Source organism: Tamandua tetradactyla, chromosome 18 (assembly GCF_023851605.1).
Source record: "Tamandua tetradactyla isolate mTamTet1 chromosome 18, mTamTet1.pri, whole genome shotgun sequence".
Taxonomy (NCBI): domain Eukaryota; kingdom Metazoa; phylum Chordata; class Mammalia; order Pilosa; family Myrmecophagidae; genus Tamandua; species Tamandua tetradactyla.
In genome coordinates, this window is record NC_135344.1 from 25,277,145 (window position 1) to 25,304,478 (window position 27,334).

Genomic DNA, 27,334 nt, shown 5'->3' on the forward strand with positions numbered 1-27,334 from the left:
CATTAACAAATCAAAAGGGAAAAATCATATGATCATACTGATTGATGCTGAAAAAGCATTCAACAAAATTCAGCATCCTTTTCTGATAAAAACAATTCAAAAGGTAGGAATCAAAGGAAACTTCCTCAATATCATAAAGGGCATATATGGAAAAACCCACAGCCAGCATCATTTTCAATGATAAGAGGTTGAAAGCTTTTGCCCTGAGATCAGGAATGAGACAAGGATGCCCTCTGTTACCACTATTGTTCAATACTGTACTAGAAGTTCTGGCTTGAGCCATAAGGTAGAAGAAAGGAATAAAAGGCATCCAGATAGGAAAGGAAGAAGTAAAACTGTCATTATTTGCAGATGATATGATCTTATTTGCAGATAACATGGAATATCCTGAGAAATCTACAATAAAGCTACTTGAGCTAATAAATTCAGCAAAGTGGCAGGATATAAGATTAATGTACAAAATCAATAATGTTTCTATATAGAAGTAATGTCCTCACTGAGGAAACAATTAAGGGAAAAAAATCAATTCTAAATAGCCACTAAAAGAATCATGTATTTAGGAAAAAACTTAATCAGGGATGTAAAGGACCTGAACACAGAAAACTACAGAACATTACTTATAGAAAGAAATCAATGAAGATCTTAATAGATGGAAAGCCATCTGTGCTCATGAATAGCAAGGCTGAATGTTGTTAAGATGTCATTTCTACCCAAATTGATCTACAGATTCAATGCAATAGCAATGAAAACTCCAACAACCTACTTGGACTTGGAAAAGCTAGTTATCAAATGTATCTGAAAAGAAAAGAAACCTCAAATAGCTACACATATCCTAAAAAAGAAGAGTGAATTGGGAGGACTAACATTTCCTGACTTTAAAGTTTGACCACAGCGGTCAAAGCAGCATGGTACTGGTACAAGATAGAAGTACTGACCAATGGAACTGAATTGAAAGCATGAAGATTGACCATCAAATTTATGGTCAATTAATTTTTGATGAGGCCCCCAAATCCAATGAATTGAGACAGAATAGTCTTTTCAATAAATAGGCATGGGAGATTGGATATCAATAGCCAAAAGAATGAAAGGAAACCTCTAACTTGCACCTAAAAAATTCACTCAAAATGGATCAAAGACCTAAATGTAAGAGCCAATACCATAAAACTCTTAGAAGAAAATAAAGGGAAATACCTTCAAGATCTAGTGATAAGGATAACAAAATGTGGTATATATACACACAATGAATATAATGCAGCGGTAAGACAAAATGAGGTCTTGAAACACATGACAACGTGGATGAACCTAGAAGATATAACGCTGAGTGAAATAAGCCAGACACAAAAGGATAGATATGATTTCATTATTATGACTCTGGTAAAGAGAGCAAACTTCAAATCAGGAAGAAACTGCAAACCAGGAAGAAAATCTGTACTCATATATAGCAATGAACTAGATGCTTCATCTCTGCAAATAGAATATGTAAACTACTTCACAAGCAATGGTTTCCATATGTTTCACATTTTTAACATTGACCATTCATAATAAAGATTCTAAAAGAGAAAGCATAGTTTGATTTATACATTTTAAAAACATTTTAAATAGTCACTAACATTTAGAAAGTAGGAGACTTTAAAATATAAAATTCAGATTTTTAGCTTATGCTGAAATAGATCAGGCAACACTAGGTCCACAATTCTACATGGCATTACCTGATAAAATATAAGAAGTGACAGATGTCTTTACATACATCATGTGTTCTCTACTTTGCCACAGTCTCCACCCCTTCCAATTCTACCTCAATTCTCAATATCAGTAGTTATTTTATTAAAGGCTTATACTGCTATTTCAAAGATGGCAGAGTTATAAAGAAAAAATATTTCTTGGATGGTGCTATAAAAAACGGAAAAGTGAAAGATAAAGCAAGAGGATTTACCTTGTTTTATTAATTTGTGATCTGCTTGATCTCCATAGGTATTTGACCTGTCAGTGCTGACCCCAGACTATGAGGCAATCTATACCAGGATTCCCCTTCCTGTTTCTCTCTTCCTCTGCCTCATTCCCATATTCCTTTGCTCCAGGCATACCAAAAACCCTGCAGTTTCTGGAATGAACATAAGCTAAAAAAAAAATCTCTGTGCTTTTGCTGATGCTTCATCCTCTCTTTGAAATGTTTACTTCCCCCATGTGTGTCTATGGAGACTCAGTTCAACTATTACCTTCTTTGTCAATATTTTCCTGTTCTCAAATCTTGCTGGCATGGGACTCACCCTTTCTTTCTTTGTGGCCTATCACATTCTATTGTAGCACTAAAACACTGTATTGCACTTATTTGTTTCATCTTTGTGCTCCTATTAGACTGCAACTACCTCTGTCCACCTAAGTAGGTACTTCCGTATTTCATAGTGCTATGTAAATACTTCTACGTAGTATATATTGAGGGTATTACAGCAGAATCTCTCCTAACTGACCTCCACTTAACTGACTCTTGGGATTTTCCCTCAGCAAAATATCTTGACCAGTGCCCAGCAGGTGATGAATGCCAGTGGTTAACAGGCTACTCTCCAGTAAGCCCACTTACTACTGTTCCCACTGACTGAGCTCTCTGACCAAGAGCTGACCAAAGCTATTTATGCTAGTTGTGCTTGTCAGTGTAAATACCGCATAAGCTTATAAAAAAAAGAGTGGGAAAGGAAAGAAAGTTGTTGCTTCTAAAAAAATTAATTGAATGCCTTAGAAAGCACACATGAAATGAGGTATAAGAGAGAAAACTGTAAAATCTGAGAAAAAGCATAAAAAGCTAGGATTATAATCTGAGATTACTTTTTGACTCTTTAATTTCTCAATTCACTTAAAGAAACAGAAACTGATATAGTTTAACAAGGAAAATGATCTGGAACTGTAATCAATTGACTGATATAGAAAGAAAGGACCCTGGCACCACATCAAAAGAGATGGGAAATACAATTATAATTATAGGATTTAAATTGAAATGAAATGTTTAAGATTTTTATCATTTTATATGATTCCACACTTGACCGACATTTTTGATGAACTGAGCAATTTCTGGGGTCAAATGTCCTCCATTCAAGTGCATGTGGCCTCCTTCCCCAGTATATGTGAGCTCCATGAGGAACTCTATTTGATTTAGGAGCTATCAACTCTTGACAGCAAGCTCCTTTAAATCACAATCAACATCTATTTAGAACTTACTATGTACTAGAAACTCATGTCCTCATTATGCACGTGTAATACTGACTACATATATGCCAGGACTTGTTTTAAACAATTGAGAGTGGATATAATGAATACAAAGTAGTAGAACCAGGATGAATTCAATGGGCTGTGACTCTACTACCTAATATTTTCTAAGTTTGTGGACTACATGTAGCTGGTCTCTCTCTCTCTCTCTCTCTCTACACACACACACACACACACACTGTCAAAACTTTATACTTAGATTACTGAGGGGATAAAGAGAATGGCTAGGAGGGAGAATGAATGGCATTAAGAAATACAGGTGAAATTATGTGAATTTTGAAAATCAAAATGAATTTTAGTCTACTTAATGCATTTGTAAGGGTGTTGAAATGCTTATAATAATTGCTGCGTTTTTAAATAGAACTCTCTGCCTCATGTATTTCCACTTTAAAGATATTACTAGGATTTAATTTTCCTTCTTGGTGGAAAAATCTTGAATACTTACATTCAAAGCATAATACGGATATAAGAAATACTCAATGGGGGGTAAATATGCTCTCTATATAGTCAATTAAAAGTAGCCTTTCGAAATTATTTTAAACTTTTAGAATAAATGATTATCTAATTTCAAGTACTGTTCCAGATGTCTGCTTCTCTTCCTAGAGTTACTTCTCTAAATAACATTTCACTTTTAAAATGGAAAGCTTATAAGGCAATTCTTCAACTCTGTATCAGAAAACCATTGTCTTCTTCAACCATTCATCCTATTATCACCCCTGATGCCATATATCTGGTTGTTGTTCCAGAATGTCAAAGGAAGCACCTGCCATAAAACCAGCTGCTGAAAAGAGCAGTAAGAAAATACCTAAAATGTCACTGTCTAAGTACTGTAGTCAAGTCTCACTGCAATTTTTGCAATCACCAGATAAGTGCCCTTGATGCATAAGCGTTGCAGACTTCTGCTCAGTGAAACTGTGCCCAAAGCTTCAAAACCCTGCCTTAAAGAAACATCAATCTTACTGTCCACAACATCCCAAAGGTCCATTGCTTCCCTTAACTAAAAACAAACTTTTTGTTAGTTTCAGAGAGTATACATTGTATTCCAAACACTTATTAATACAAGTATACTTGTTGACATTTCTGTTTAGTCTTGAATATTTGCTTTCTTTTGATATGTAGTGGCTATAGAGTGCTTGCCAGAAATAAATATGTTATAAATTCAATTCTGAAAATACTCTTATATTTTGCCTAATCTGCATTTAGTCCCTAAAAAATACGATTTTAATTAATAGAAAATGTCAGCATTCAGTTATTTAACATTTTCCTAATACTATATAACTTTCTTATGAAATCCATGTTACTGATTTAGCACTTAATTCAAAGGCAATAATTAATTATCTGTGGGAATAATTGTTTTTTTTAATGTCAGATTTGTGCAATTCCCAGTACAATGCTAATTTGAAAATTGTAATGTGAACCATTTATGTATCAAGGAAAACATTTCTGTAGTTTTTGATATACAGAGGTAAATGTTAAACACTGAAAATATTTTTTAAATACAGTATACAGTATGGTGGAAAGGGCTTCATGCTTAGAATGAGATGACCTAGGTTCAAGTTGCACATGTAACATATACCAGCTGTGTAACCCTGGATAAATTCCATTTCATCTGTAAAGTGGGCATAATAGTAACATTTCACAAGGCTATGATAAGAATTAAACTAAAGCCCTGCACAAATGTGAACTCTCCCAGTAGTACATTTAATTATAATAAGTGTGCAGTATGTGTTGGTTTGTGATATCTAGCTGTGATGTCTATGAACACTGGATATCTAATTATAGCCGGACCTTTCCTATCCCAGCTATGTGGGAAAGGATGAATGGAAGCAGATGGTATTAAGATTGGAGAATCCACTATGTCCTGAAATAATTTTCAGGAAGAAGGTCCATTTAAGTGGGTATATGTCAAAATCAGAATATTCTTTTTTAGACAAAAAAAAATCAGGCTGACCTATATACAATATGGGTTTACACAACAGTTCTTAGGACTGCCCTACAATATGGCAAACTGGGTCATAAGCCTTACCCCATTTAGTTACCCCAATTTACTGAAACCAAATGTGTGGGCAGAATGCGATAGCTTTGCTAGCTACTGAAAAGACTAGATTCATATCTTTACTGACCATAAGACTATATGTTCCAAACCGCCCACATTCAGAGCAGCCCCACCTGTCATAATCTCCTCAGATTATAATGTAATTTATCCCTTAAACCTTTCACTGAAGTTCATTTTATTGGGAATATAACCAGTTTAAAATGTTGAGAGAGTGGCTACAGAGTTATCACTGATACCTGCCCATTCTATCTGACTGTCTGGAAATTAATAGAGCAGATTAAACTCCTGCAAAAATTAGTATTTCCATTGTTGTTTGAAACTTGCAATGACTGATGCCTTCTTTACCAGTGAGAATAATACTTCATACCCAATAGTGGATTCCTTTTGCTTCATATAACTTGTCATAATTGGCATTACTTTACCTTTTTATATGCCTCTAGAGTACTAAATTAACAAGAAAGGATCCACACAACACTTCTCACTGCTTTATTAATCAGATTACAAAGTTATCATTTAAGATCTTAATTCTCTTTTCCAGAAAAAAAACAAGAAAAACTTAAGATATTTTCTAGTATGTATGGAGTTCATTTTTTCCTTTACACAGAAAGGCAGTTAGAGGGGTTCATATATTAAATAAATAATATAAAAATGATGAGAATGCATAAAGTAAGCATTTTGAGCTGAAAATATAGAATTTAAAAGAGCAAAATAGCTTAGAAATTGCCAAATTGCTTTGACAAGGCATGAAACAATGATAAACAAAGGTTCATGTTCTATAAAACAGCGATCGGCAATATTTTCTTTATATACTTTCTCTCAAAAAATTCACTTAGCTCTCCATATAAAATTTAAAGACTCTAAAACATGAATTAGAAATTTGAAATATTCCATATCTTTAAACAACAAAAAGAGTAAAAACAAAAACATGGAAAATCATATGAGAGTTATATTCCATTCCTATGATTTATAAAATTCTGAGAAATGGGATAATGATCTTAAAAAGCTCTCAAATGACTAAGAGATTTAAAAAACAAACCAAAAAAAAAAAACTTTTTCTTGGAAATACTTGCAGCCAGTTTGTTTTCAACAGATATAAGCTATATACAAAACCTATATACAAAAAAAAATTATTATATATAAAAATGCACAGGGCAGGCACCAGTGGCTCATGGCAGAGCTCTCACCTGCCATGCCAGAGAGGTGGGTTCGTTTCCCAGTACCTGCCCATGCCAGAAAAACAAAACAAAACAAACAACTGTACATATCAAAACCACTCAAACCAATGAACCAATCAGATAACCCACTCACTCTTTAGTTCTTCGTGATTCCAAATTTTCATCTTTATGTTATCAGCTCTTGGAAGGGTGAGGGAGGCCAGCTGCCCTGATGTGGCGGCCCCATGCACACCTTGCTCTCTTTCCCTCTGTGCTCATGCCTCTTAGGAAGTATAGCTTCCCTGTTTGGTTTTTACAACTGTGGTATTTTCTATTTTAGCATAATTTGTATTAATGTGTGAACAAAATTTCTCAGGTTTTGAAGAGGATTTCTCCTTTTTTAACAGATGCCAATTCGTGAAGTTTATTCAAAAACTGGTAAAATTGTCTAAATAATCATTCAAAAGATAAGCGGAAGTTTAGAAAGCAACTTCGCTAAAACTTTTCTTAAAGTGACGAGTTCTCATTTTCAGGGTGAGTGTCCTTTTAATTCTATCCACTAAATATCTCTCCCATCTGCCTTATTCATCATTTCTACTGCTACAGATTGTTTCATGCCTTCACAGTATTTTTACTAGATTCCTTGACTCCAGCCCAGCACCCCCCATCTATTCTTTTGGCTGCCAGCCTAATCTAACCCAAATAACTGTCTTGGGTGTTTCCTTCGTCATAAAGTCAAAACTATTTTCTTCATCTGGCCCTTGGCTACTCCCACAGCCTCAGGTCTCATGTTTCTTATTTCATATCCCTCCTTCAGTCATTTTCAAATGCTTGCAGATTCTTTCACTCTCTCAGTATTTCAGTTATGGGTTTGTGTCTATCTTTCTCACCAGACTATGATTTCCTTGAGGGTAGGAACTGTATTTTTTTATTTTTTTGCATATAATATGGTATCTGATACAGAGGAGAGCCATACACCTTAAATATAATAAATAATAAACTATAAATACATGAATGAACAATCTTTTGTCTATGATAACAAATATAGGAGGCAAAAATAGGTCAACTATGCGTCATTTTTTATGAGAATAATTGTTAAAGTTATTGCATTTTTTTCATAAGAATATTAGGAACAATGAGAGGAATGAGTGTTCATACACAATTTGTGGGGGAAATAGCTTCAGAGCATTCTTGCAATCAAATATACAAATATTTTGACCTAGCACTTCCATATCCAGGAGTTTACTCTTAAAAAAAAAGTTGGATAAGCATAAAAAGCTATAGAATCAACTTCTATAAGTTAACTTCTATAGAATTAGCTTCTAAAGGAAGCCATCGATATATTTCAATTTGGAAAAAAAAAACAGGATGCTAGAGAAAAAAAGTCATGTTGACTTCTTCCTACTTGAGCCACTATATATCTTCCTTTTTCTTTGTTTTCATGTAAAGGCCCATCATTCCAGCATTCTATCTAGACCTCTCACAGGGAAAATGGAAAATTATACAAACAATTTGAGTTTGCCTGGCCAGGTACATCATTATTGTCAATAGAACCAGAACATTTCTGTCAGAAAAAAAATGTTACAGCAAGCTTCAGGTCGACAAAAAAAAAAAAAAAAAGAAAAGAAACTGAATTGGGCATTGGCTACAGCCTGCCAGATCCAGAAATGAGGCAGAATGAAAAAGTTTCAGACCAACTCCAAACATAATAGAAATCAGATAACAACAAATCTTAAAATTCTAACTAGTTTCTCTTTCATATAAAAGCAACCACCTATGTAGTACAAAAAGGCACTTTTTACATAAATGTTAAGTTTAGACTGAATTTCAATAGAGATAGTAATGAAGGGATAAATAATAAAATATAACATGAGAAAGAATGAGACCATTCTCAACTGTTTCTGTTGAAAGTAAGAGAAACTACAAAGAAAATTACATCACCTAACAAATGAGGAACTAGAAAACAACAACAGTAACAATTATAATAATAATGGGTAGATTATTGACCTAATCTTTTATACATTAAAAAAAAAACCTTTTATACATATAGTGAAGAAACAAATGTGTGAAATTAAATAGTAATAAAGTTCTTGGAAAATAAACAGATGAGCCGAAAACTGTCAGATACGCTGCCAGCTGAGAATACTAGTTAAAAATTGATTAATAAAACTATAGGGGACCTTTATGACCGTCCCTTCACTCCCTCAGTCACGTGCCCCCTGCTTGCACATGGTGCCCCATGGATCTTCCCTTCGTTGGACGCCTCTCAGCCTGTGGCATCTTGGCCAGGTCACTGCAGATTTTCCCATCAGCTGTGACTCACCCCATTGACATGGTTACACCTTCTCTTTCTACCTAATTGGGACCATACCACTAGAGTCATGTGAATTTACTTATTATTCCTTCTACACTTTGAATGTCATAGCTCTGCATTTTTGCTTATAATAGGAAAATTGTCTCTTTTAATTGATTCCAACAGATTCTTCAAGAAATACTTTACTGAATCCCTAGTTTAAGAACAATCCTTTAATTCACACTCTAAGGCATCATTTCTAAACATGCTAACTATACTTGCGTATTCGCTTTTAGTTGTTGGATCATTGATTTCATATAATACTACACTAATACCATAAAAGAATGAAGACAATCCCTTAAGAGGTTCATTGTCACTGGATATAACTGGTAACAGGCAAAAGTAGTTCAAGATTGATTTTGGAAATTCAGCTTTGTTTTCATGTTTCAGTTTCATATAGAACTGGAAAGTAATGGTTATTCAACCATATAACACTAATGATTTTGCAGTATAAAAATAAAGAAGCTGAACTAGGAGAAAAGTACAGGGATGCTAAAATATCTAAATGTACCTATTATAATGTATAGAAAATAAAATGGAATGTAATGATATTATAAGTTCATGTTAAGAGAGAATATCTTTGATTAAGAAATATATCTCAAGTAATTTAATTGAAAAGAATAAGCTATTCAAAATATGAATGCCTCTTATATGTTACCAAGATGCTTCACTGAGGCCAGTTAGGGAAAAAAATGTAAAGAAATGCATACTTTCATACATTTTGGTACTTTTTCATTAATTTTAAATTGCTGTCCTCTTCTCTCACTCACCTGCGGTCACCTCACTGTGCTCACCTCACTGTGCTCAGAAGGGTCTCGCTCCTGTCTTTGTAGGTAGAAATTGTTTTGTCTGATAGCAGAGTCCTCTTTATGATTTCATCACTTCATTTTTAAAGAAACTTGCTCTTTTTTTTTACCTAGTAGATACTTACAGTTTATTTCTCTCAGGATTGCTAGTGGTAATATCCTCTAATTTTTAAAAGGGATTCTGAAAATGCTATCTGAAGAGTCTCTCTTATGAAAGAATATTATAAACATAAGTTTTAGAGAAGTATTCAAGGTGATTTTATTGCTCTATCTGAGAATTCAGAGCAAAGGAATATGGTTACCAGCAAGGAGTTGATGTCTTAAAAAAAAATCACCTACTTAAACAAAATTCAACAAATAATTAAGGCAAATGTAGTAAATTCTATGCTCTCCCAGGAAATGCCAAATGCACCTTCACACATTAGAGACTGAGAAGGCCTACAATAAAGAAAAGTAATTAACAATCAAACAGAATTACCTAAACTTGTCTGTCCTTTGAACCTTTTTTCCCTAATAGCCGTGTCCATCTCTTACAATTATTTCATGGGAGCTTTTGGAGAACTAACAGTTTATCAAAATTAAGAGACTGTTTAAAGTTTTAGACAAATCCTTATGATTGCTTTATAGTCCTTCTGGAAATTCTTACAATACAGTTGAATATATCAGCTTAAATACATGCTACAAGGAAATAAAAGAAGCATGACCTAGAAATATTTATCAGTGAGCACATCTGCCATGATCCCAGCAGAGCCTAGCACTGGTTTTGCCATTCACCAGCAGAGGTGACTGTGGGATAAAGAGATTTAAAGTCTTTGATTCAATTCTATTATATTTAAAATGGGGATAAAACTTGCCCTGTCTACCCACTGGTATATTCTAAGAATCAAAGAGATATTCAAGAATTTTTATAAGCAACAAAGTATCATAAAAACAATATGTATTATTTCAAATAAATAATTAATTTCCTTCCCAAGTGCTATTGTAAAGAGTCTTCTTTTTATGAACTCTCACTAGATTACTGTCTTATAATTGATAAATATCTCATTTTAATTAGTAGTCAGAACATTAAGTTCTGTTCAGTCATTATATCAAAAAATGTATGATTAACTTTTTTCAGAAAACATGACAAAAATAAGAACATTAGAAAACTTCATTTAAAATAAAAGATAAGATTTATTACAACATAGTTAGCAAGCAGTCTTGCATTACTCTGGGCTCTATTATTAACCCATCTGTGGCAGCCTCTCAGTCTCAGTGAATAAAGACAGTAGGGCTCTATATTCTCTGAGTCCTTCATTAAACTATTGATCCCTTTAGTTTATCCATAATGTTCCAGCAGCTCAGCATGTCAACTGGTGAAGTGCTAGTCTCTCTCTCCTTTCAATAACTTCCACACTTTATGAAGAGGAAGTCACAATGATTTATTTACCTGACATTTTCCAGTCCGGATGTCGTACAGGGCTACTGAACCATGGCGAGCTCCAACTGCTATTCTGTGATTCCGCTCATAATAGCTGACCATGTAGAACCTGAATCGAACATTTTAACAACAATAACAAAACAAAACAAAAACAGGTGTGATGACTGTACATGGAAGTGGACAGCAACATATTTCAAAGATTAAAGCCAGCTCTGATATATTTTTAAATAACCAAGCCCAAAATAAACTAAAATTTTTCAAAAATGTTTCATTATAGCAATTCCTAGAATCAACCGAAAGAAAAATGGTGTAGAATACCACTTAGGCCTGTTTGTAATTATGTTCAATAGAAAATAATGTTAAACAAACTTACAAATATTCTTGTATTTTTAAAACAAAAAATAAGGACCAAATACAAAAAGTCTAAATATGAAAATTCAGTTTTGCTACAGTGACTATCCTTCAAATATTTTCTCTTGAACAGAAATGGAAAAGATGAAAAGTCTTACACATTGAATCTAATTATCTTCCCATGGTTTATTATAGAATTAAGGAGCAAAAAATACTTTCTAGCAGAACAATCATAAAAAGGTTACATAAATTTTATGCTTTCGCTTTTATCATTAATTTTGAATGAGATTAGAAAGCTATCCACCAGAAAAAAAGTTACCTTGCAAATTTCTTAGATTTTCCGCATTTACCAGTTTATTTAAATGATAGCCTTAACTACATGCAGTATGAATAAGCATATTTGGGCTTATTTTGCATCACATAAAAACAAGAACTAGGGATGTGCTTTGAAGATTATGAGGATCATTAATATTTTTATTTTTCCTTTTATCTAGATTAGTTTTTATGACTGAATTAAGTATCTGACATCTTTTTTTATTTTTACAAACACTCCTCCCCACCCCCTGGAAACCTCTAATTTGTTTTCTATCTCTGCAAATTTGCCATTTTTGTCATCTCTTATAAATGATATCATTAAATTTTTGTCCTTACGTATCTTGCTTATTTCACTAAGCATAATGTTTTCAAGGTTCTTCCATGTGGCTGAATGTCATACGACTTCATTTTTCCTTATGGCTGAATAATATTCCATTGTGTGCATGTATCAAATTTTATTTATCCATTCATTTGTTGATGGACACTTAGGATGTTTCCAGCTTTTAGCTATTGTGAATAATGTTGCAGTAAACTTTGTATAAGTATCTGTTTGTGACCTGTTTTCACTGTCTGGGTACATACCTAGAGAAAGAAAATTTAATATAGAATTATTATTTGACCCAGAAATTCCATTTCTAGGTATGTACCCAAAGACAGTGAAAACCGGGTCACAAACAGTAGTTCTATACTTAACTTTTTGAGGAAATGCCATATTGCTTTAGTCAGGGGCTGTACCATTTTTACATTCTCACCAATGATGAGTTTCAATTTCTTGGCATTCCCTCTAAAACTCATTATTTTCTGTTTGCCTAGTGTCTTTTTTTTTTTTAAATAACAGCCATTCTTGTGGATGTAAAGTGTATCTCATGATTTTAATTTGCATTTCCCTAATGGCCAATGAGTACATTTTTGTGTTTATTGGCCATCTGTATATCTTTTTTGGAGAAATGTCTATTCAAGTCATTTGCCCACTTTCAAATTGGGCTGTTTGTTCTTTGTTGTTGCAATGTAATAGTTCTTTATATATATCCTAGAATGAGCCGGGACGCAGCATGAAGGGATTGAGAAAACCTTCTCAACCAAAAGGGGGAAAAGCGAAATGAGACAAAATAAAGTGTCAATGGCTGAGGGATTCCAAACAGAGTCGAGAGGTTATCCTGGAGGTTATTCTTATGCATTAAATAGATATCACCTTTTTAGTTAAGAGAAGCTGGAGGGAACTGCCTGAAAATGTAGAGCTGTGCTCCAGTAGCCATGTTTCCTGAAGATGATTGCATAATGATATAGCTTTCACAATGTGACTATGTGGTTGTGAAAACCTTATGTCTGATATTCTTTTATCTATCTTATCGACAGATGAGTAAAACATATGGTTTAAAAAATAAATAATAGGGGGAACAAATGTTAAAATAAATTTAGTAGCTTGAAATGCTGGTGATCAATGAGAGGGAGGAGTAAGGGGTATGGAATGTATGAATTTTTTTCTGTTTTCTTTTCATTCTTTTTCTGAATTGATGCAAATGTTCTAAGCAATGATCATGATGATGAATATACAACTATAAGATGATATTGTGAGTTATTGCTTATATAACAAGAATGGAATGATCATATGGTAAGAATGTTTGTGTTTATATGTGCATGTATCATAAATATAAATAAATAAATAAATAAAAATAACAGTCATTCTTGTGGGTATAAGGTGGTATTTCATGATTTTAACTTGCATTTCCCTAATGGCCAAAAAATATGGCACATTTTTGTGTGCTTATTGGCCATCTGTATATCTTTTTTTGAGAAATATCTATTCAAGTTATTTATCCATTCTCAAATTGGGTTGCTTGTTTTTTGTTGTTGCAGTGTAAAAGTTTTTTATTTATTCTGGATAGTAAACTCTTATCCAATATATGGCTTGCAACTATTTTCTCCCGTTTTGTAGGTTTTCTTTATACTTTCCTGATAATGATCTTCAATGCACACAAATTTTTAAGTTTGATGAAATCAAATTTATCTACTAATTCTTTTGGTGCTCCTGGTTTTGGTGTCATAGCTAAGAATACTATTTTCAATCTCAGGTCATGAAGATTTGTCCCTATGCTATCTTCTAAGAGTTTTATAGTTCTAGTTCTTATATTTAGGTCCTTGATCTATTTTAAGTTGATATTTGCATAAGGTCTGAGGTAGGGTTGTCTAACTTCATTCTTTTGCATGTGGATATCCAGTTTTTTCAACATCATTTTTGGAAGAGACTATTCTTTTCCTAAGGATTTAGCACCGTTGCCAAAAATCAACTGGCCACAGTATGTGGGTCTATTTCTAGACTCTTTATTTTGTTACAATGATCTATTTAAGTATTTGATTTCTGATCTATGCTTTGTCATAATGATTTCATGTCCATATAGCTAAGGTCTAGGAAGATAAAAACAGTAAATATTAGAACTACAAATAAGTTATATTTTATATCTCAAAAGTGTTTCAAATATGCCTTTCCATCATCTAGTGTAGATATGATAGTCTTAGTGTGAATTGTCTGTACAAACAGGTGGCTTACGCTGAATATCTGTGAGGATTTTGCATCTATACTACCATAGATTCCTTGACTTCTTCTCCTTTGGTTATTATCAACCTGTTTCCTGTTACTATTTTTAAAAAGGGATATGGGGGTATATAAAGAAGATGAAAGAAAAGAAATACCATTTCTCTATGCTTTCTTGAGACAGATATAGAGAAAGGATTACTAGGGGATGGGAATGCTTTCCAAAATTCCCGTAAAAGGGGCTGAGGAGTCAATGTAGAGATTTTGAAACCAGGTACCTTCTGATAAAAGTCATTTTGGCATTAGCAGGCATTAATTTTTAATCTTCTTGGTTTTTACTTATTACCAAGTAATGCCAACAAAAAAATACTTTCGTTCTATCCTTAAGCCTCATTCAGTCACTAACTCCTTCCCCTTTAGTGAAAGATTAATGCTTCATTTCCCATCATATGGAAGATGCTACTTTGGAATGTCCTGCTAAAAGTTCTGCTGCGCTCAGGCATGAGGTTGTCCTCTTCATATATTGATTGAGGGAAGGAAGGGTACAGAAGACATCTGAAATATATGATGCTTTCCTCATTAATAAATAGTTAATCAAAACTTTTCCTGTCTACAATATCATATTCCTCTATCTAAGTAGAGAAGGTGGGAACCAGTATTCTAAATCAGGTGTTCTTATACTTAAAACAACAACAACAAAAAAACATGATTTAGAAGAGTTTAAAAACATTTAATATTTTGTTATTCAGTAATTATTGTGGTCTATATCTATGCCTATATCTATACGCACATAATTTACATCTTATTACAGTAACATGGAATATAATATCTAAAAAATGTTTTAACAAATATTTACTCTGTGCAGAAGATTAATGGCCACAGGAAAATAAAATTTCCAGAGGTATTTTTATGTATTATTAAACTTTACATTGATGTGACAGCTATAGCACCAAAATCCTCCAGCAAAACTAGGCTCTGGATATCACAACCATCCTTCTCTATCATCTACAAGCACTACAGTTAATGAGAGAAAAAAGATAAAATCCATTCTGGGTATCAAATCTTGAGTCAGCCTGAAAGGACTATACATTACATGTCTACATTTTTTATTCTTTGCAATTTGTAACTAGACTAATATATTCAGAAAATATCTTAAATTCTGGACTGCAAAGGCCTCATGGCATGCTTTTATCTTTGGCTCTTCTTGTTAAATTTTATATTCCTTTAACAGTGGCTCTCTTAAGGAGAAGGAATCCATGGTCCGCATTCTAACACTTCACAAGTATTGACTGTGGAATCTGGCTGCAGTGAGCCAGTCTCCGCCTGTACCCCTGGCTAATGCCCAGAGCCCACCATACTCCGGAGCAATCTTCTCTTTGAACCAATTCTCTATCTGGAGGAGGTCAAGATTAAAGATGGCAAGATACACATTACTTGCCCACACTACCCAAGGTATCTGCAGATTAAGGAGGAAAGTCTACTATGTTTTTTAATACTACTCTAGTCTTGATCTGATCCCACAGGGAAGTCTCAGAGTAAGGGATCATATATGACAAGCCTCTGGAAATAGCATGTTTCCAGCTCAATGCATTAACCTGTCACCTGGTAGCATTTCTTGGGCAATAACCTGGCAAGAATTGTTATATTCAAGTTAGAACAAACATTCTACTCTATTAAGTGGATCACACGGAAACTATGCTAAGTCAGAGAGAACACTACTACTCAAGTAAGCAAAAGAAAAAGGTTGAATTGGGTCATGATATAAACGTATTTCTTGCTGGGGCTGGGGTTGTCAATGATCCAAGAAGTTTGAAAGTCACTGGTCTCCATGCTTTCATTATTGCCCCACATGCAGCCAAAGTGAGCCTTTTCAAACGTAAGACAGATCCTGTCTCTTCTGCTCACAGCCATCCTCTGAATCCTCCATGATCTGGCCCTGACACTCCTCTGACTGTCTCCTATCTCACTCTCCCCTTTGCTCACTCTGCTCTAGTCATGTTGATCTCCTTACACTTTCTTGAATATACCAACAGTGTTTCCACTTTATACCTGCTGCTCCCTCAACCTGAAAATTCATTTGCTTGACGTGGTGACACAGTTCATGCCTCACTTCATTTAGGTTTCTGTTTCAACATTATCCTGATACAGGAGGCCTTATGGACCCCCCTATTTAACATAGCAGGCCCTCCCATGTTACTCTTTAATTCATTTTCCTATTTTGTTTTTCTTTATTATACTAATCAACTATGAGATGTTAAATAATTTTTTGTTTTTTGTTTGTTTTCCTTCACTAAGGACTTTGTTTTACTCATCAATGTATCCTCAGTGCCTACAACAAAGGATCTGTTGAATGTATGAATATCTAAGTATGGTTCAAGCAAGCAAGATGCAAAAGTAAAAAGTCCATTGCAATAAATAGTTCAAAATAATTTATCTTTCAGTGGCTAGTGTATAAAGTATGCTGAACATAGAATTTTTAAGACCAATGAATATTTCATAGTGTCTAAAATAATAATTGAGATAACACAGAAAACTGTCCAAAAGTTAGGCAGAAATCAAGAAACTAGACAGCTGCCCCACAACCTTTCTAAAAACGTATTTTCAATTGAGACAAACAATTGCAGATTGACAAGAAGTTTCTATAAAGACCTCTGGAGCCTGGGTGTATTTATTCAAGTCTGATAGTCACATAATGGAAAGTACTTATTCATATTTAAGGAACCAGAAAAGATTACCTGAAGTGAAATTCAATAAGTCACATATAGATAGTCCAAATACTTATATAAACAATATTTTTTATTGTAAATAGAGTCCTGTGAATAAAGGTGATTATAAGAATTTGCCAAATATTTCTATTGTCATATAAAAATTTCAATGAACATATTATCATGTAAAATATTATTAAAAGAAATAACCACTTATTGATTGTTATTAAATTCTTAAACAGGTTATTGGGAGGGGGTGGGTGATTGTGTTAGTTAGATTCCGTTGTCAGCTTGGCCAGGTGAGCATACCTAATCTTGTTGCTGCGGACATAAGCCAACGGTACGTGAACCTAATCTGTTGCCAATTACATCTGCAGTCGGCTATGAGGTGTGTCTGCTGCAATGAGTGATGTTTGACTTAATTGGCTGGTGCTTAAATGAGAGAACGCAATGTAGCACAGCCCAAGCAGCTCGGCATTCCTCATCTCAGCACTAGCAGCTCAGCCCAGGCCTTTGGAGATGCAGAAAGAAGTCACCCCGGGGAAAGTTGTTGGAACCCAGGGGCCTGGAGAGAAGACCAGCAGAGACCATCTTGTGCCTTCCACATAAGAAAGAACTTCAGTGGAAAGTTAGCTGCCTTTCCTCTGAAGAACTAACAAAATAAATCCCCTTTTATTAAAAGCCAATCCAGTCTCTGGTGTGTTGCATTCCGGTAGCTAGCAAACTAGAACAGTGATACAATCCAAAGTCATATTTGTGATTTTTAACTATTTAGGAATCACCCCGAATATTCCGGGATAAGATGGTTTATGACTTGAAACACAAATGTCACTTGTGTATACCCTGGCTCAGGGTCCTGGAGCATTCACTTTGACGGAGAATGTGCTCAGCTGACCACCTAGCACCTGAGTCTCTAAATAACTTTGGAACTGTCTATTTAAAATCTCCCTTGAATTAATGAACCTTCTAAAAAATCTTTATGAATAATGGCCCTCAAATAAGAGGAAATTTGTGTGAAATTTAAAAGTTAATTAGGAAAAAGAAACATGAAATGCTTAGCAGAAATGTGATTTGGGAGAAAGCCAGGAATGTACACATTCACTTTCTTAACTCTGTAGGTGGTAATATGCAATAATCTCAGGACGTTAAGTTACCTCTGTATATCAAAACCTTGCTCATTAAAATACAAGTCACTCTTCAATTAATCCAAAATTAACCTCAGTTTAGCAGGAAACCACCTTAAATCCGAGGGTGTACAGAACAAAATGTGTAAATATAACCAAGTTTTTAATTCTTCAAAATAATATACAATTCACTAACATTTACAGAGTACTAACTATCAGGCACTGTCTTAAGCACTTGTATATGCAGTTTGATAAGTAACTGAGGTATTATGAATAACTCTTATAGAGCTGCTTTTAGAAATTTTAAACGATTTAAAAATGGTCCAAGAACTTTCTACTCTTTTTCTTTACAAAGTATTAAGGCAATATGCATTTGTGAAAAACTCAATTACCACCATGCAATACAATAAAAACTCTTCCCTTTCATACTTCTCCTTCCTTACAAAATTGGAATCCTATGACACATAATATTCTGCAACTTATTTTTTTCCTCCAGTACATCATGGAACATCTACGTAGGTTATGCACAGGGATTTTGTGTTATTCTTTTTCACACTTGCATTGTTTTCTCATGTATGTATGTTTCATTATTTAACCATTTCATTTCTGAAGAACGTTGAGATTACAATGTACTTGGATCCCTGTACACCTATGTGAGTATTTTTGTAGGATAGATTCCCCAAAGCAAAATTCTGGGCCAAAGACTACATGTATTTTAAATTTTGATAGGCAATGCCAAATTGCCTTCAATTCCCACTAAAAGTAAAAAAGTGCCCCATTAGTTATTATCAGATATCCTATTTTTTTGCTAATAGGATGAAAGAAAATCACATTTTTATTTTAATTTGCATGAAATAACTTTTTACATCAATTAATTTAGTTATACTCTGTAGGATGTGCATGTAAGGTTCATTACAATGTAAATAAAAATTATTTAAAATTTAATCAACACACTGCATCCCCTGTGCTTAGCCATTCATGTATACTAGATGGGAAGGGAGAAGGTTGTGCTTAGTATCCATCATGTGTTCCCCAAACCCATGAAAAAATCTGCAGGGAAGTAGAGAAGGCCTTCTGTAGTGAAGCAACACACAGGTTGTTCTGACCCCAGAAAGGTATGCGTGACAGCCAACCATCCCACTCCTCTCCCTGAGCAGTATAAGATGCCAAGGAGCTTGTTTGAGGGACACCCACGCGATGGGTCAGGGACTAGAAGATTAAGGAGTAAGTTCTCAGAGTACGGGGCCACAGCCCACAGAGATGCCACAGTTGCAATCATCATGGGGCAGAGCTCTGTAAAGAAGGCAGTTTATGAGAACAGGGAACACCCCCAAACTCTAGGTCTCCATGCTGCTCATAGGTTTGCAGATTTATAAACATTAAAGTGGCTTTGGTGAAACCATCAGCTCAGGAGGAGTTGTGTTGTTGGTTTGGGGGGTGTGGTGAGGGCACAGTGGAGAGTAGGGAAATATCTTCTAATTCTTTATTTCAGTGGAGGATACCAGTTCAAAAGATAAAATGGGACAGAGCCGTCATTCTGGAATGGTGACAGATATGTTCTTCAAGAGTAGTAACTGCCATTTAGCATCTTGCACACTATACTGAAATATCAGTAGATATTTCCTGAATAACACTGCTAAGTATTTAATAGGTGAATTATTTTCCTTCTGAAAAAATTTGCTATAGGCACACTGTAGCTATGGTGTTAAAAAGAGAATTGGAAACACTTCCTGGGCTGTCTGGGGAGCAGAATTTCCACAAGGAAAAATACCATACATGTCTAAGGTATGTTGCCCTGGGCAAGTTACATAACTTGCCTGTGCCTCAGTTTCCTCATCTGTAAAATAGACAGAATAACGCCATCTATCATATGGTTGTTGTGAGGATTACATTAGCTCATGTGAAGTACTAAGAACTTCACATGAAGTGAAGTGCCTGGCAGTTAGTAAGCTCTTACTATGTAAGTACACACACAGACCTTAGCAGCTATCCTCACCGCCATCATCATTTATATCTCTGAATATATGCTATGGAAAGAATAAATAAAATGTAATTTGCTATTTTTTCTAGGGCAAATGAGTGCTGACTAACAACTGCTAATAAGTAAAAGAAATGAACAACCAAAATACAATAAATATGCACACTTTGTAAATACTTGTGATTTGCAAGTATAGCCTGATAATAATGGCAAATTATTTTAATTTTAGCTAAATTGTATTCACTGATTATAAGTTTGCTAGTACAAATAATATGATTTTGGCTTGAAACTTCTCCATATCATTTCAAATGGTCTGAAAAGTAGACATTCTTCCTGTCATACAACAAAATGGAATATTGCTGGAAGCTCTAGAATTTTTTCTTTTTAATATGAAGGACTTCAATATCAAAAGAGAGCCATCTTTTAAGGAGATTTTAGGAACGGGGAAATGGTTTTATAGGGATTCCCACTCACGAGAGTACATGAATAACTGCAAATATTTTTTTTTATCAAAAGTATAATATAAAATGATAACCAATCTAGGAATTTTACTGGAAGTTAGGGTAGAGGCTGTTTTAAATTCCATTAGTATTATCACCATATTGGATAAGAACAACCACAGGTTTGGAGATTTTTTAAAAATGAGATCATGTACTGTTTTAAAGTAGAATGTTCATTTCCTTACTAGATTTTAAGTGCCCATTTAGGGTGAAGAGAGCTGAGTCAGCTTTTCACTTGAAAAGCAGAATCAATCAGTCTGTCTACATAATCACAGTTTAACAAACTCTGAAAACAAAGACTTTTAACTCCTTTATTTTTTCCATTCAGTTCAGAAGTTTAAATACTTACCTACCTTGAATTTTTTACATCCTATCTGTTATAGCTCTGTTTTCCCTATGATTACTTTTCATTATTTCTTTGATTTGAATTATTCTAATATATATGCAACTTTAAAGAATACACTCATAAAAAATAAGCACAGACAATATGGAAAAATATATAATAAGGAATGAAAATTACCCTGTACCACTAATCTACTTACTAACTCCCACCACTTAGAAACATCTTGGGGTATGTTCTTGCAGATATTTTCCTTTCTTCGTATGTATACACATATACGATGAATATAAATCCTCACATACAGCTTTCATTTTCAAAAATGTTTTTATTTTATATACTCTTCTGCAACTTCATTAGTGTCTCTGTAAATTGTAGTACTAACATCTTCCCACATTGGTAAAAATGCCTGACCTTAATTTTTTTAATGGCTGCATGGAATAGAGTTCTAGTATATTTTAATGGAAACAAATCTTAATAAGCAATAATTTACATTTTATGTAAAAATATACGAGTCAATTTTAAGAGGCCCCATCAAAGGACAATTGAAAGACAATCAGTTAAAGCCAGCAAAACTGTGCAAAAATTAAAATCTCAGGTGATTTATCCATTTATAGTAAATTAGATAAATTTATGTCCCGATTCTTTTAAAGTTACTTTGCCCCTTGTCACTTACTAATGGTTTCCTAACATCTACTGAGAAGGCTAAGTAGTTAAGCCATTAAATATGTTGCTCAGTTCTATGTAGAGATTACTTGAGGATTTCTTCAGAATATTCTTGGCAGGAAATAAGCAATGTAGAAGAATATACTCTGTAATTTTTGCAAATGAATCATTGATACACTAGACAGAGATTCAGAATAGTATTTAATGCAGAATTTCATTCAACAAGAGCCAATTTTGCTTATGGAAATAGCATTGATTTTAGAATTGGAAGGATTTTTCTGCCTAATAAACATCTATTCATCTTTCACAGCTTAGCTAAAGCATCAACAATTTTCCTCTTCTCCTGTGTACAACTGCTAACTCACTCCTTTGGGTCCCTTCCATCACAGCATCTGTGACTCTTCTTTGTGTTCTGGATAGTCTTTGATCATGGCACTTGGGAGAGTTCACTGATGTACCTCTGTGTGTGCCAAACCCACTTGAAGGCCCCTGAAGGCAGGGACTGCGCCTGACTGACCAGCTACAGCTGCACAGGTCAATTGGCCTAGCACAGCCCAATGCACAAAGCAGATATACACTAAAATTCTGCTAAGTGAATGAATTCTAAAGTAGTTCCAGGAAATTTTAAGAAAGAAAACTCAAACAATTCTCAAGAATTATTTTACTTTGTTAAATCACTCAAAGTCCATTTTTTGATTCTTATTTTTAATCTTGGAATTAGGGCACCAGTATTGTCCATTTGTGTGTCAAAAACTTTTCAATTAGAAAATCCTCTTTTCTCATATGAATTTACAAACTCCAAAAAATTAACATAATCTCAGTGTTGCATTTGAAATAACTGGATGTTTGTTCATACATTGGACTGAGTAATTAATTAAAATTTCTCATCATTTAGAGATGGAGAATGATATACTGATGCATCAAAACCAAAAATCAAATGATCAGTATTAAATAATATCACCAAAGTTCATACTGATTTCTTGACTTTTTGTTAGCATAATGAATAGGTGGCACTTAAAAGTGCAGAAATAATATTATGTAAAAATTATGCCTTTGGTGTTCAACCCAACTTTTATTCCTCCGAAAACCTTACTAGGGACAAAAACAGCATTAAGCAAAATGGAAATTCCTTATTTTTCTTAAGTAATTTTGTTTACTTTCCTTTTTTTTTTTTTTTTTACTTTCCATTTTAATTTAGTCCTCTGTTCCTTAAATAATCTAGTATAGGATTTGATTTGATAGTTAATTTTTAGGAAAACATCAAAGAAGCTGCAGGTTTTTTATACAAACATAGTTGATTAGGAAACATACATTTTAACATAAATGTTCAGGATTTATTACATGATAGAATAATTGGTTATAATATACTGATTGGTAGGTCATGAAAAAAGTAGGGTTACTATTCATACAATTTTAAGGTTTTAGAGTTGAAATTGACCATGGACTCTTAGGCACTCTGGAAGCCCCTCATTTTACAAAGGAGGAAGCTGAAACCCACAGATGTGTCCAAGGCTGTACACCAGAGTTGGAGCAAAGGCAGAACTTAGACCCAGATATTCCCTCTGATCTAGAACTCATTCTGGTGGTGCTGCAGGCAATCCCACAGTAATGGTCCAGGGTTAAACCTGCTTTCATATTAACACTAAGATGCTATTTGCCTTTTCACTCTCATTCCTTTGGGCGTATAGTAGTAACATTTTACATGATTTTGAGATATCATAAAGAGAAGCAGAAATGAGAATCCAGCTCATTTTTATTAGGTCAGACATTTAAAAGATTAGCAAAATTATTTAAAAAATGCCATCCTTATTTTGTTTTCTAAAATATAATTTTTCATAAAAGATTATGCTAACATGTAATATGTTATTATTATTTTAAATAAAATAAATATTTGAAATTTATCAATTTCCTTTTCAAATATGGCGAACATCAACAGTAATAACCCACTAAACAAAAGCTCCTCGGGTTCCCAATAATTTTTAAGTGTGTAAAGGAGTCCTGAGGCCAAAAAGGTTAATAATTTGAGGAGAGCCGGAACCTCTAAAAAAGTAAAGGGCACCTTGAAGTATGCTGAGGTTTTGTACTGAGCCTCGGAAAAACTTAATCCTAGGCCTTCCTGGAATCTAGCTTACCTTCTCCCCAGGTGCTGGATGCTAGGAAAGGTTATGACTTTTGGATATAGAGGGATGCAGAAAGTAGAAGAGTTTTAAGAAAGGAAAAATAAGTTAAATGTTTCAGTGCAACAGAAAGTTCCATTAAACTCGTGTTGTTCGAAGTGTGGGATGCAGACCTCTTGGGGGCCTCCTACTTCTATCAGGAGGTTTATTATATCACAACTATTTTTATTTTAAAAACTGAGACTTTATTTGACCTTTTCATTGTGTTGACTTTGCACTGCTGGTGCTGAAGCAATGTTGGCTAAAACTGCTGGCACTTCAGCCTGGATCGAGGCCACTGTAATGTACTAGCAGTCATTATATTCTTTGCTGCCAGTCACTGGCAGTAAAAACAAACAAACAAAATAAAACAAAACAAACAAAAAACCAAATAAACAACAAATCTGTTTCATTTACATATGTCTTTGATGAAGCAGCAACAGTTATTAATCTATTAAATTTTTACCCTTGAGTACATGTCATTTTAATATTCTATGTGACAAAATGGGAAGTACAAACAAAGTCCTTGAACTAAATGAGTGTCTCTGGGAAACATGCTTGCAGGATTGGGTTGTAAGATAAACTAGCCATTGTTTTCACAGAACTCCAATTTTATTTGAAAGTATAACCGACATACAAATTCTGATCATTTGGATTTGGGTATCTGGGAGACTTTTTCTTGAAAATAAACAAAATTAGTCTGTCAGTGCCAGAAAAACAACCAGCAGAGTTGATTGACAATGACAAAATTCAAGGTTTCAAGTAAAAATTAGAGTTTTGGAAAGCTGTGTCTGGATTCTCAACATATATTGACTTTTTTTGATGAGATTGGCACTGATATGAGCAAATGTGATTTTTTTTAAATATTGTGAAGTACAATGTGACAACATATGAAGGAGTTATATAGCTCAGTGAACTAATCTTTTCCAAAGATAAATGTATAATGTTACAAAATCATGCATGGGTGAAAGGCTCATTCAAAGGGTATGACACACCAACGAATTTAATATAACAATATGAATATCACCCTGTCCAGGGTGCAAGCCTTCCAACCTCTGAAGCCATGAGCCAATTAATTCCTGTTGACAAGCTAAGCCATTACATGGTATTTGTTTTAGCAGTTAGGAAACTAAGATAGTATGTGAGGCCAGATTTTCATCACATACTTCAACTAAAACAGCTTAATGCAACAGATTAAATTTTACAGATATGAAAATTCACCTGTTTTCTATTGAGTTATATATTAAAATAATCTGCAAAAATATAAAGCGATGCTACTTTTGTTACTAATTTTTGTTTTCTTGTTTGCTTTTTATTTTTCATAAAAATATATAAAATGAAATCGGTTTATTATATTTTAAATGAATTGATAAATATTTTTAAACATCTCAGTGTTAATTTTTAAAACAGTAAAAACTATAGATATAACCCAAATGAACAAAACTTTTTCAGGTCTTCAATTCTTAAGCGGTCCTGAGATAAATCAGTTTGAGAACAAGTACACTAAAGATCGAAAAACACTTGGCAATCAAAATTATTTGTTGGGAGAGAGAGACAGAGAGAGAGGAGCAAAGTAGCAGAGACAAAACACAGAGTGCAGAAGATCAAGAGGGGCAAGAGAGGTGAAGAAATGGACAGAATTCAGACTCCTTTCCCTGAAGAAGGGCAGATGAGAGACCTCACAGTGCACAGGGCACAGAGATGTGGAGGGAAGGAAGGATTTTTACATGGGAGATGCTAGAGCATGCTTCTGTGCTGAGGAAGAGATGCCATAGAGAAGAAAGTGAGGATAAAACTGTGAGAAGGGTTCCTGGGAAAGCAAGAGTCAACAGATGGTAAGAAAGGGGGATATTAATTAAGGGCGCAGAGAGGAAGATGGCTGGGCCTGGAACACAATATTTGTCTCATCCTCTGAGACCCATGGAATGGCTCTTGGTCCTCTGACATGTACATGCCTGGGCAGTAGGTACAACCCACCCCTGCAGAGCACATAGCAGGGTTAAGGTCTAATCAGCAATGCATAAAACAAAATCCATTTTCAAAATAAAGGATAGGATGGGCATATCATAAGGTCCTTTTCAGATTTTAAGATTCTACAACTTGTAAATCTCTAAAAATAATGCATTAAAGTCACTGCTAAAGTGAAATAACTGGTACCATTTATTATGAGGGATTTAAGGACTAACTTCATGAAATGGCTGAGCTGGTATCATTATTTAAACACAGTTATTGAGTGTTCATATTTTTTAAACTAAAAATTGGGACAGAGTCCAACAAAGAATTTCTTTTGAATCTGTGAATTTATTTGACAAGTCTTTATAAGGAACAAAAATTAAATCACTCTTAGGTATATGTCAAATACATTGTTTCAACTTAAAAGAATAAAAGTTGATGATAAAGGCCCTTCATGCAACTCTAGAGCCTACAGCCCTTGGACAGAGGGAGCCTTCTAGTTGCTTGCTGTAGGTCACTATAAAAGGAATGGATGCAAAGGCCCCCTTCCTCAAGCCACTTATAATGTGTATATTCAGGAAGTTGTAAGTAGCCAAAAATCATATTTAGAAGCATATCTACTTTTTGTTATGAAAAAATATTGAAACCTTGTAAAGCTATAAAGTCATATTTTCCAATCAACTTCCAATTTCATTTAAAAAATCCCTAATCTTTTGTTATGCATTATGTTACTACCAGTTCTCAAAGACATAATAAAACGTTAAATTTTAAAATTATATTATAATTATATTTCCACAGGTACTTCATCTCTAACTGAGCTTTGATAGAGACAGTTAATTACAATATAGCTTAAGTTTCCCTTTCCCAGCATTAGTAAAGAATACTTAGGCAAAATGAATAACAAATCCTTAATGTATTCATGTTGGGACATGTGTATTTCACATATGTGTATTCTATAATGCTTTTCTCTTAGTTCAGTAATATATCTGTGCACCAAAAATACAGCTCAACACTTAAATATTTTATGTTACTATATCAAATATAGCAGTATAAAATCAGTCAGTATTGGTACAGTGACCAAAAGAATACATAATTAAACTGAGACAAGTATGGCATACTCAATATTAGTCTGCTATGTTGAGGGAGTACAGAAAGATATTCAAGTTAAGTAACATGACAACTGGAACCAAAATTTCTTTTTTTAATATGGGCAGGTACCCGGAATAAAACCTGGGTCTCTGGCATGGCAGGAGAGAACTTTGCCACTGAGCCATTGTTGCCTGCTGGAACCAAATTTTAACAATGAATTCTGAGGAAACTTCACTTTCTTAGTGTCTAAGGTATTTTTTAACAGAGGATGCTGTATTATTTATACTCCAGGCAATCAAATGAGTACTACTCAGAAACCTCTGTACCTCTGCCTCTCACAGTTATCTGTGCTGGATGATACCTTCTTTGGAAACCACCTAGGAGAACTGACGAAGGCAAAGCAAAGTTCAATGAGATGGGAAAGAATGCGGAGGGATTCATTTCTTAAGTATTACCTTATTGTACCTCTAACTCTGCTTATTTCTAACATCAAATTAATTCAGCAGTAAAATAATCTTGTTGTTAATATGTTTGTGTTCTAAAAATAATGCAGTTTGTTTAATACTTAATATATAATATA

At 34.1% G+C, this 27,334-nt stretch overlaps 1 protein-coding gene across 1 annotated transcript in view; it reads right to left on the minus strand.

Annotated features, from left to right (window-relative positions):
- Positions 1-27,334, minus strand: part of WDR7 (WD repeat domain 7) — a 494,499-nt gene that overhangs the window by 49,231 nt on the left and 417,934 nt on the right. Inside the window, 1 exon segment of the mRNA XM_077135381.1 lies at positions 11,057-11,156. Within this exon segment, the coding sequence (XP_076991496.1) occupies positions 11,057-11,156 (100 nt within the window).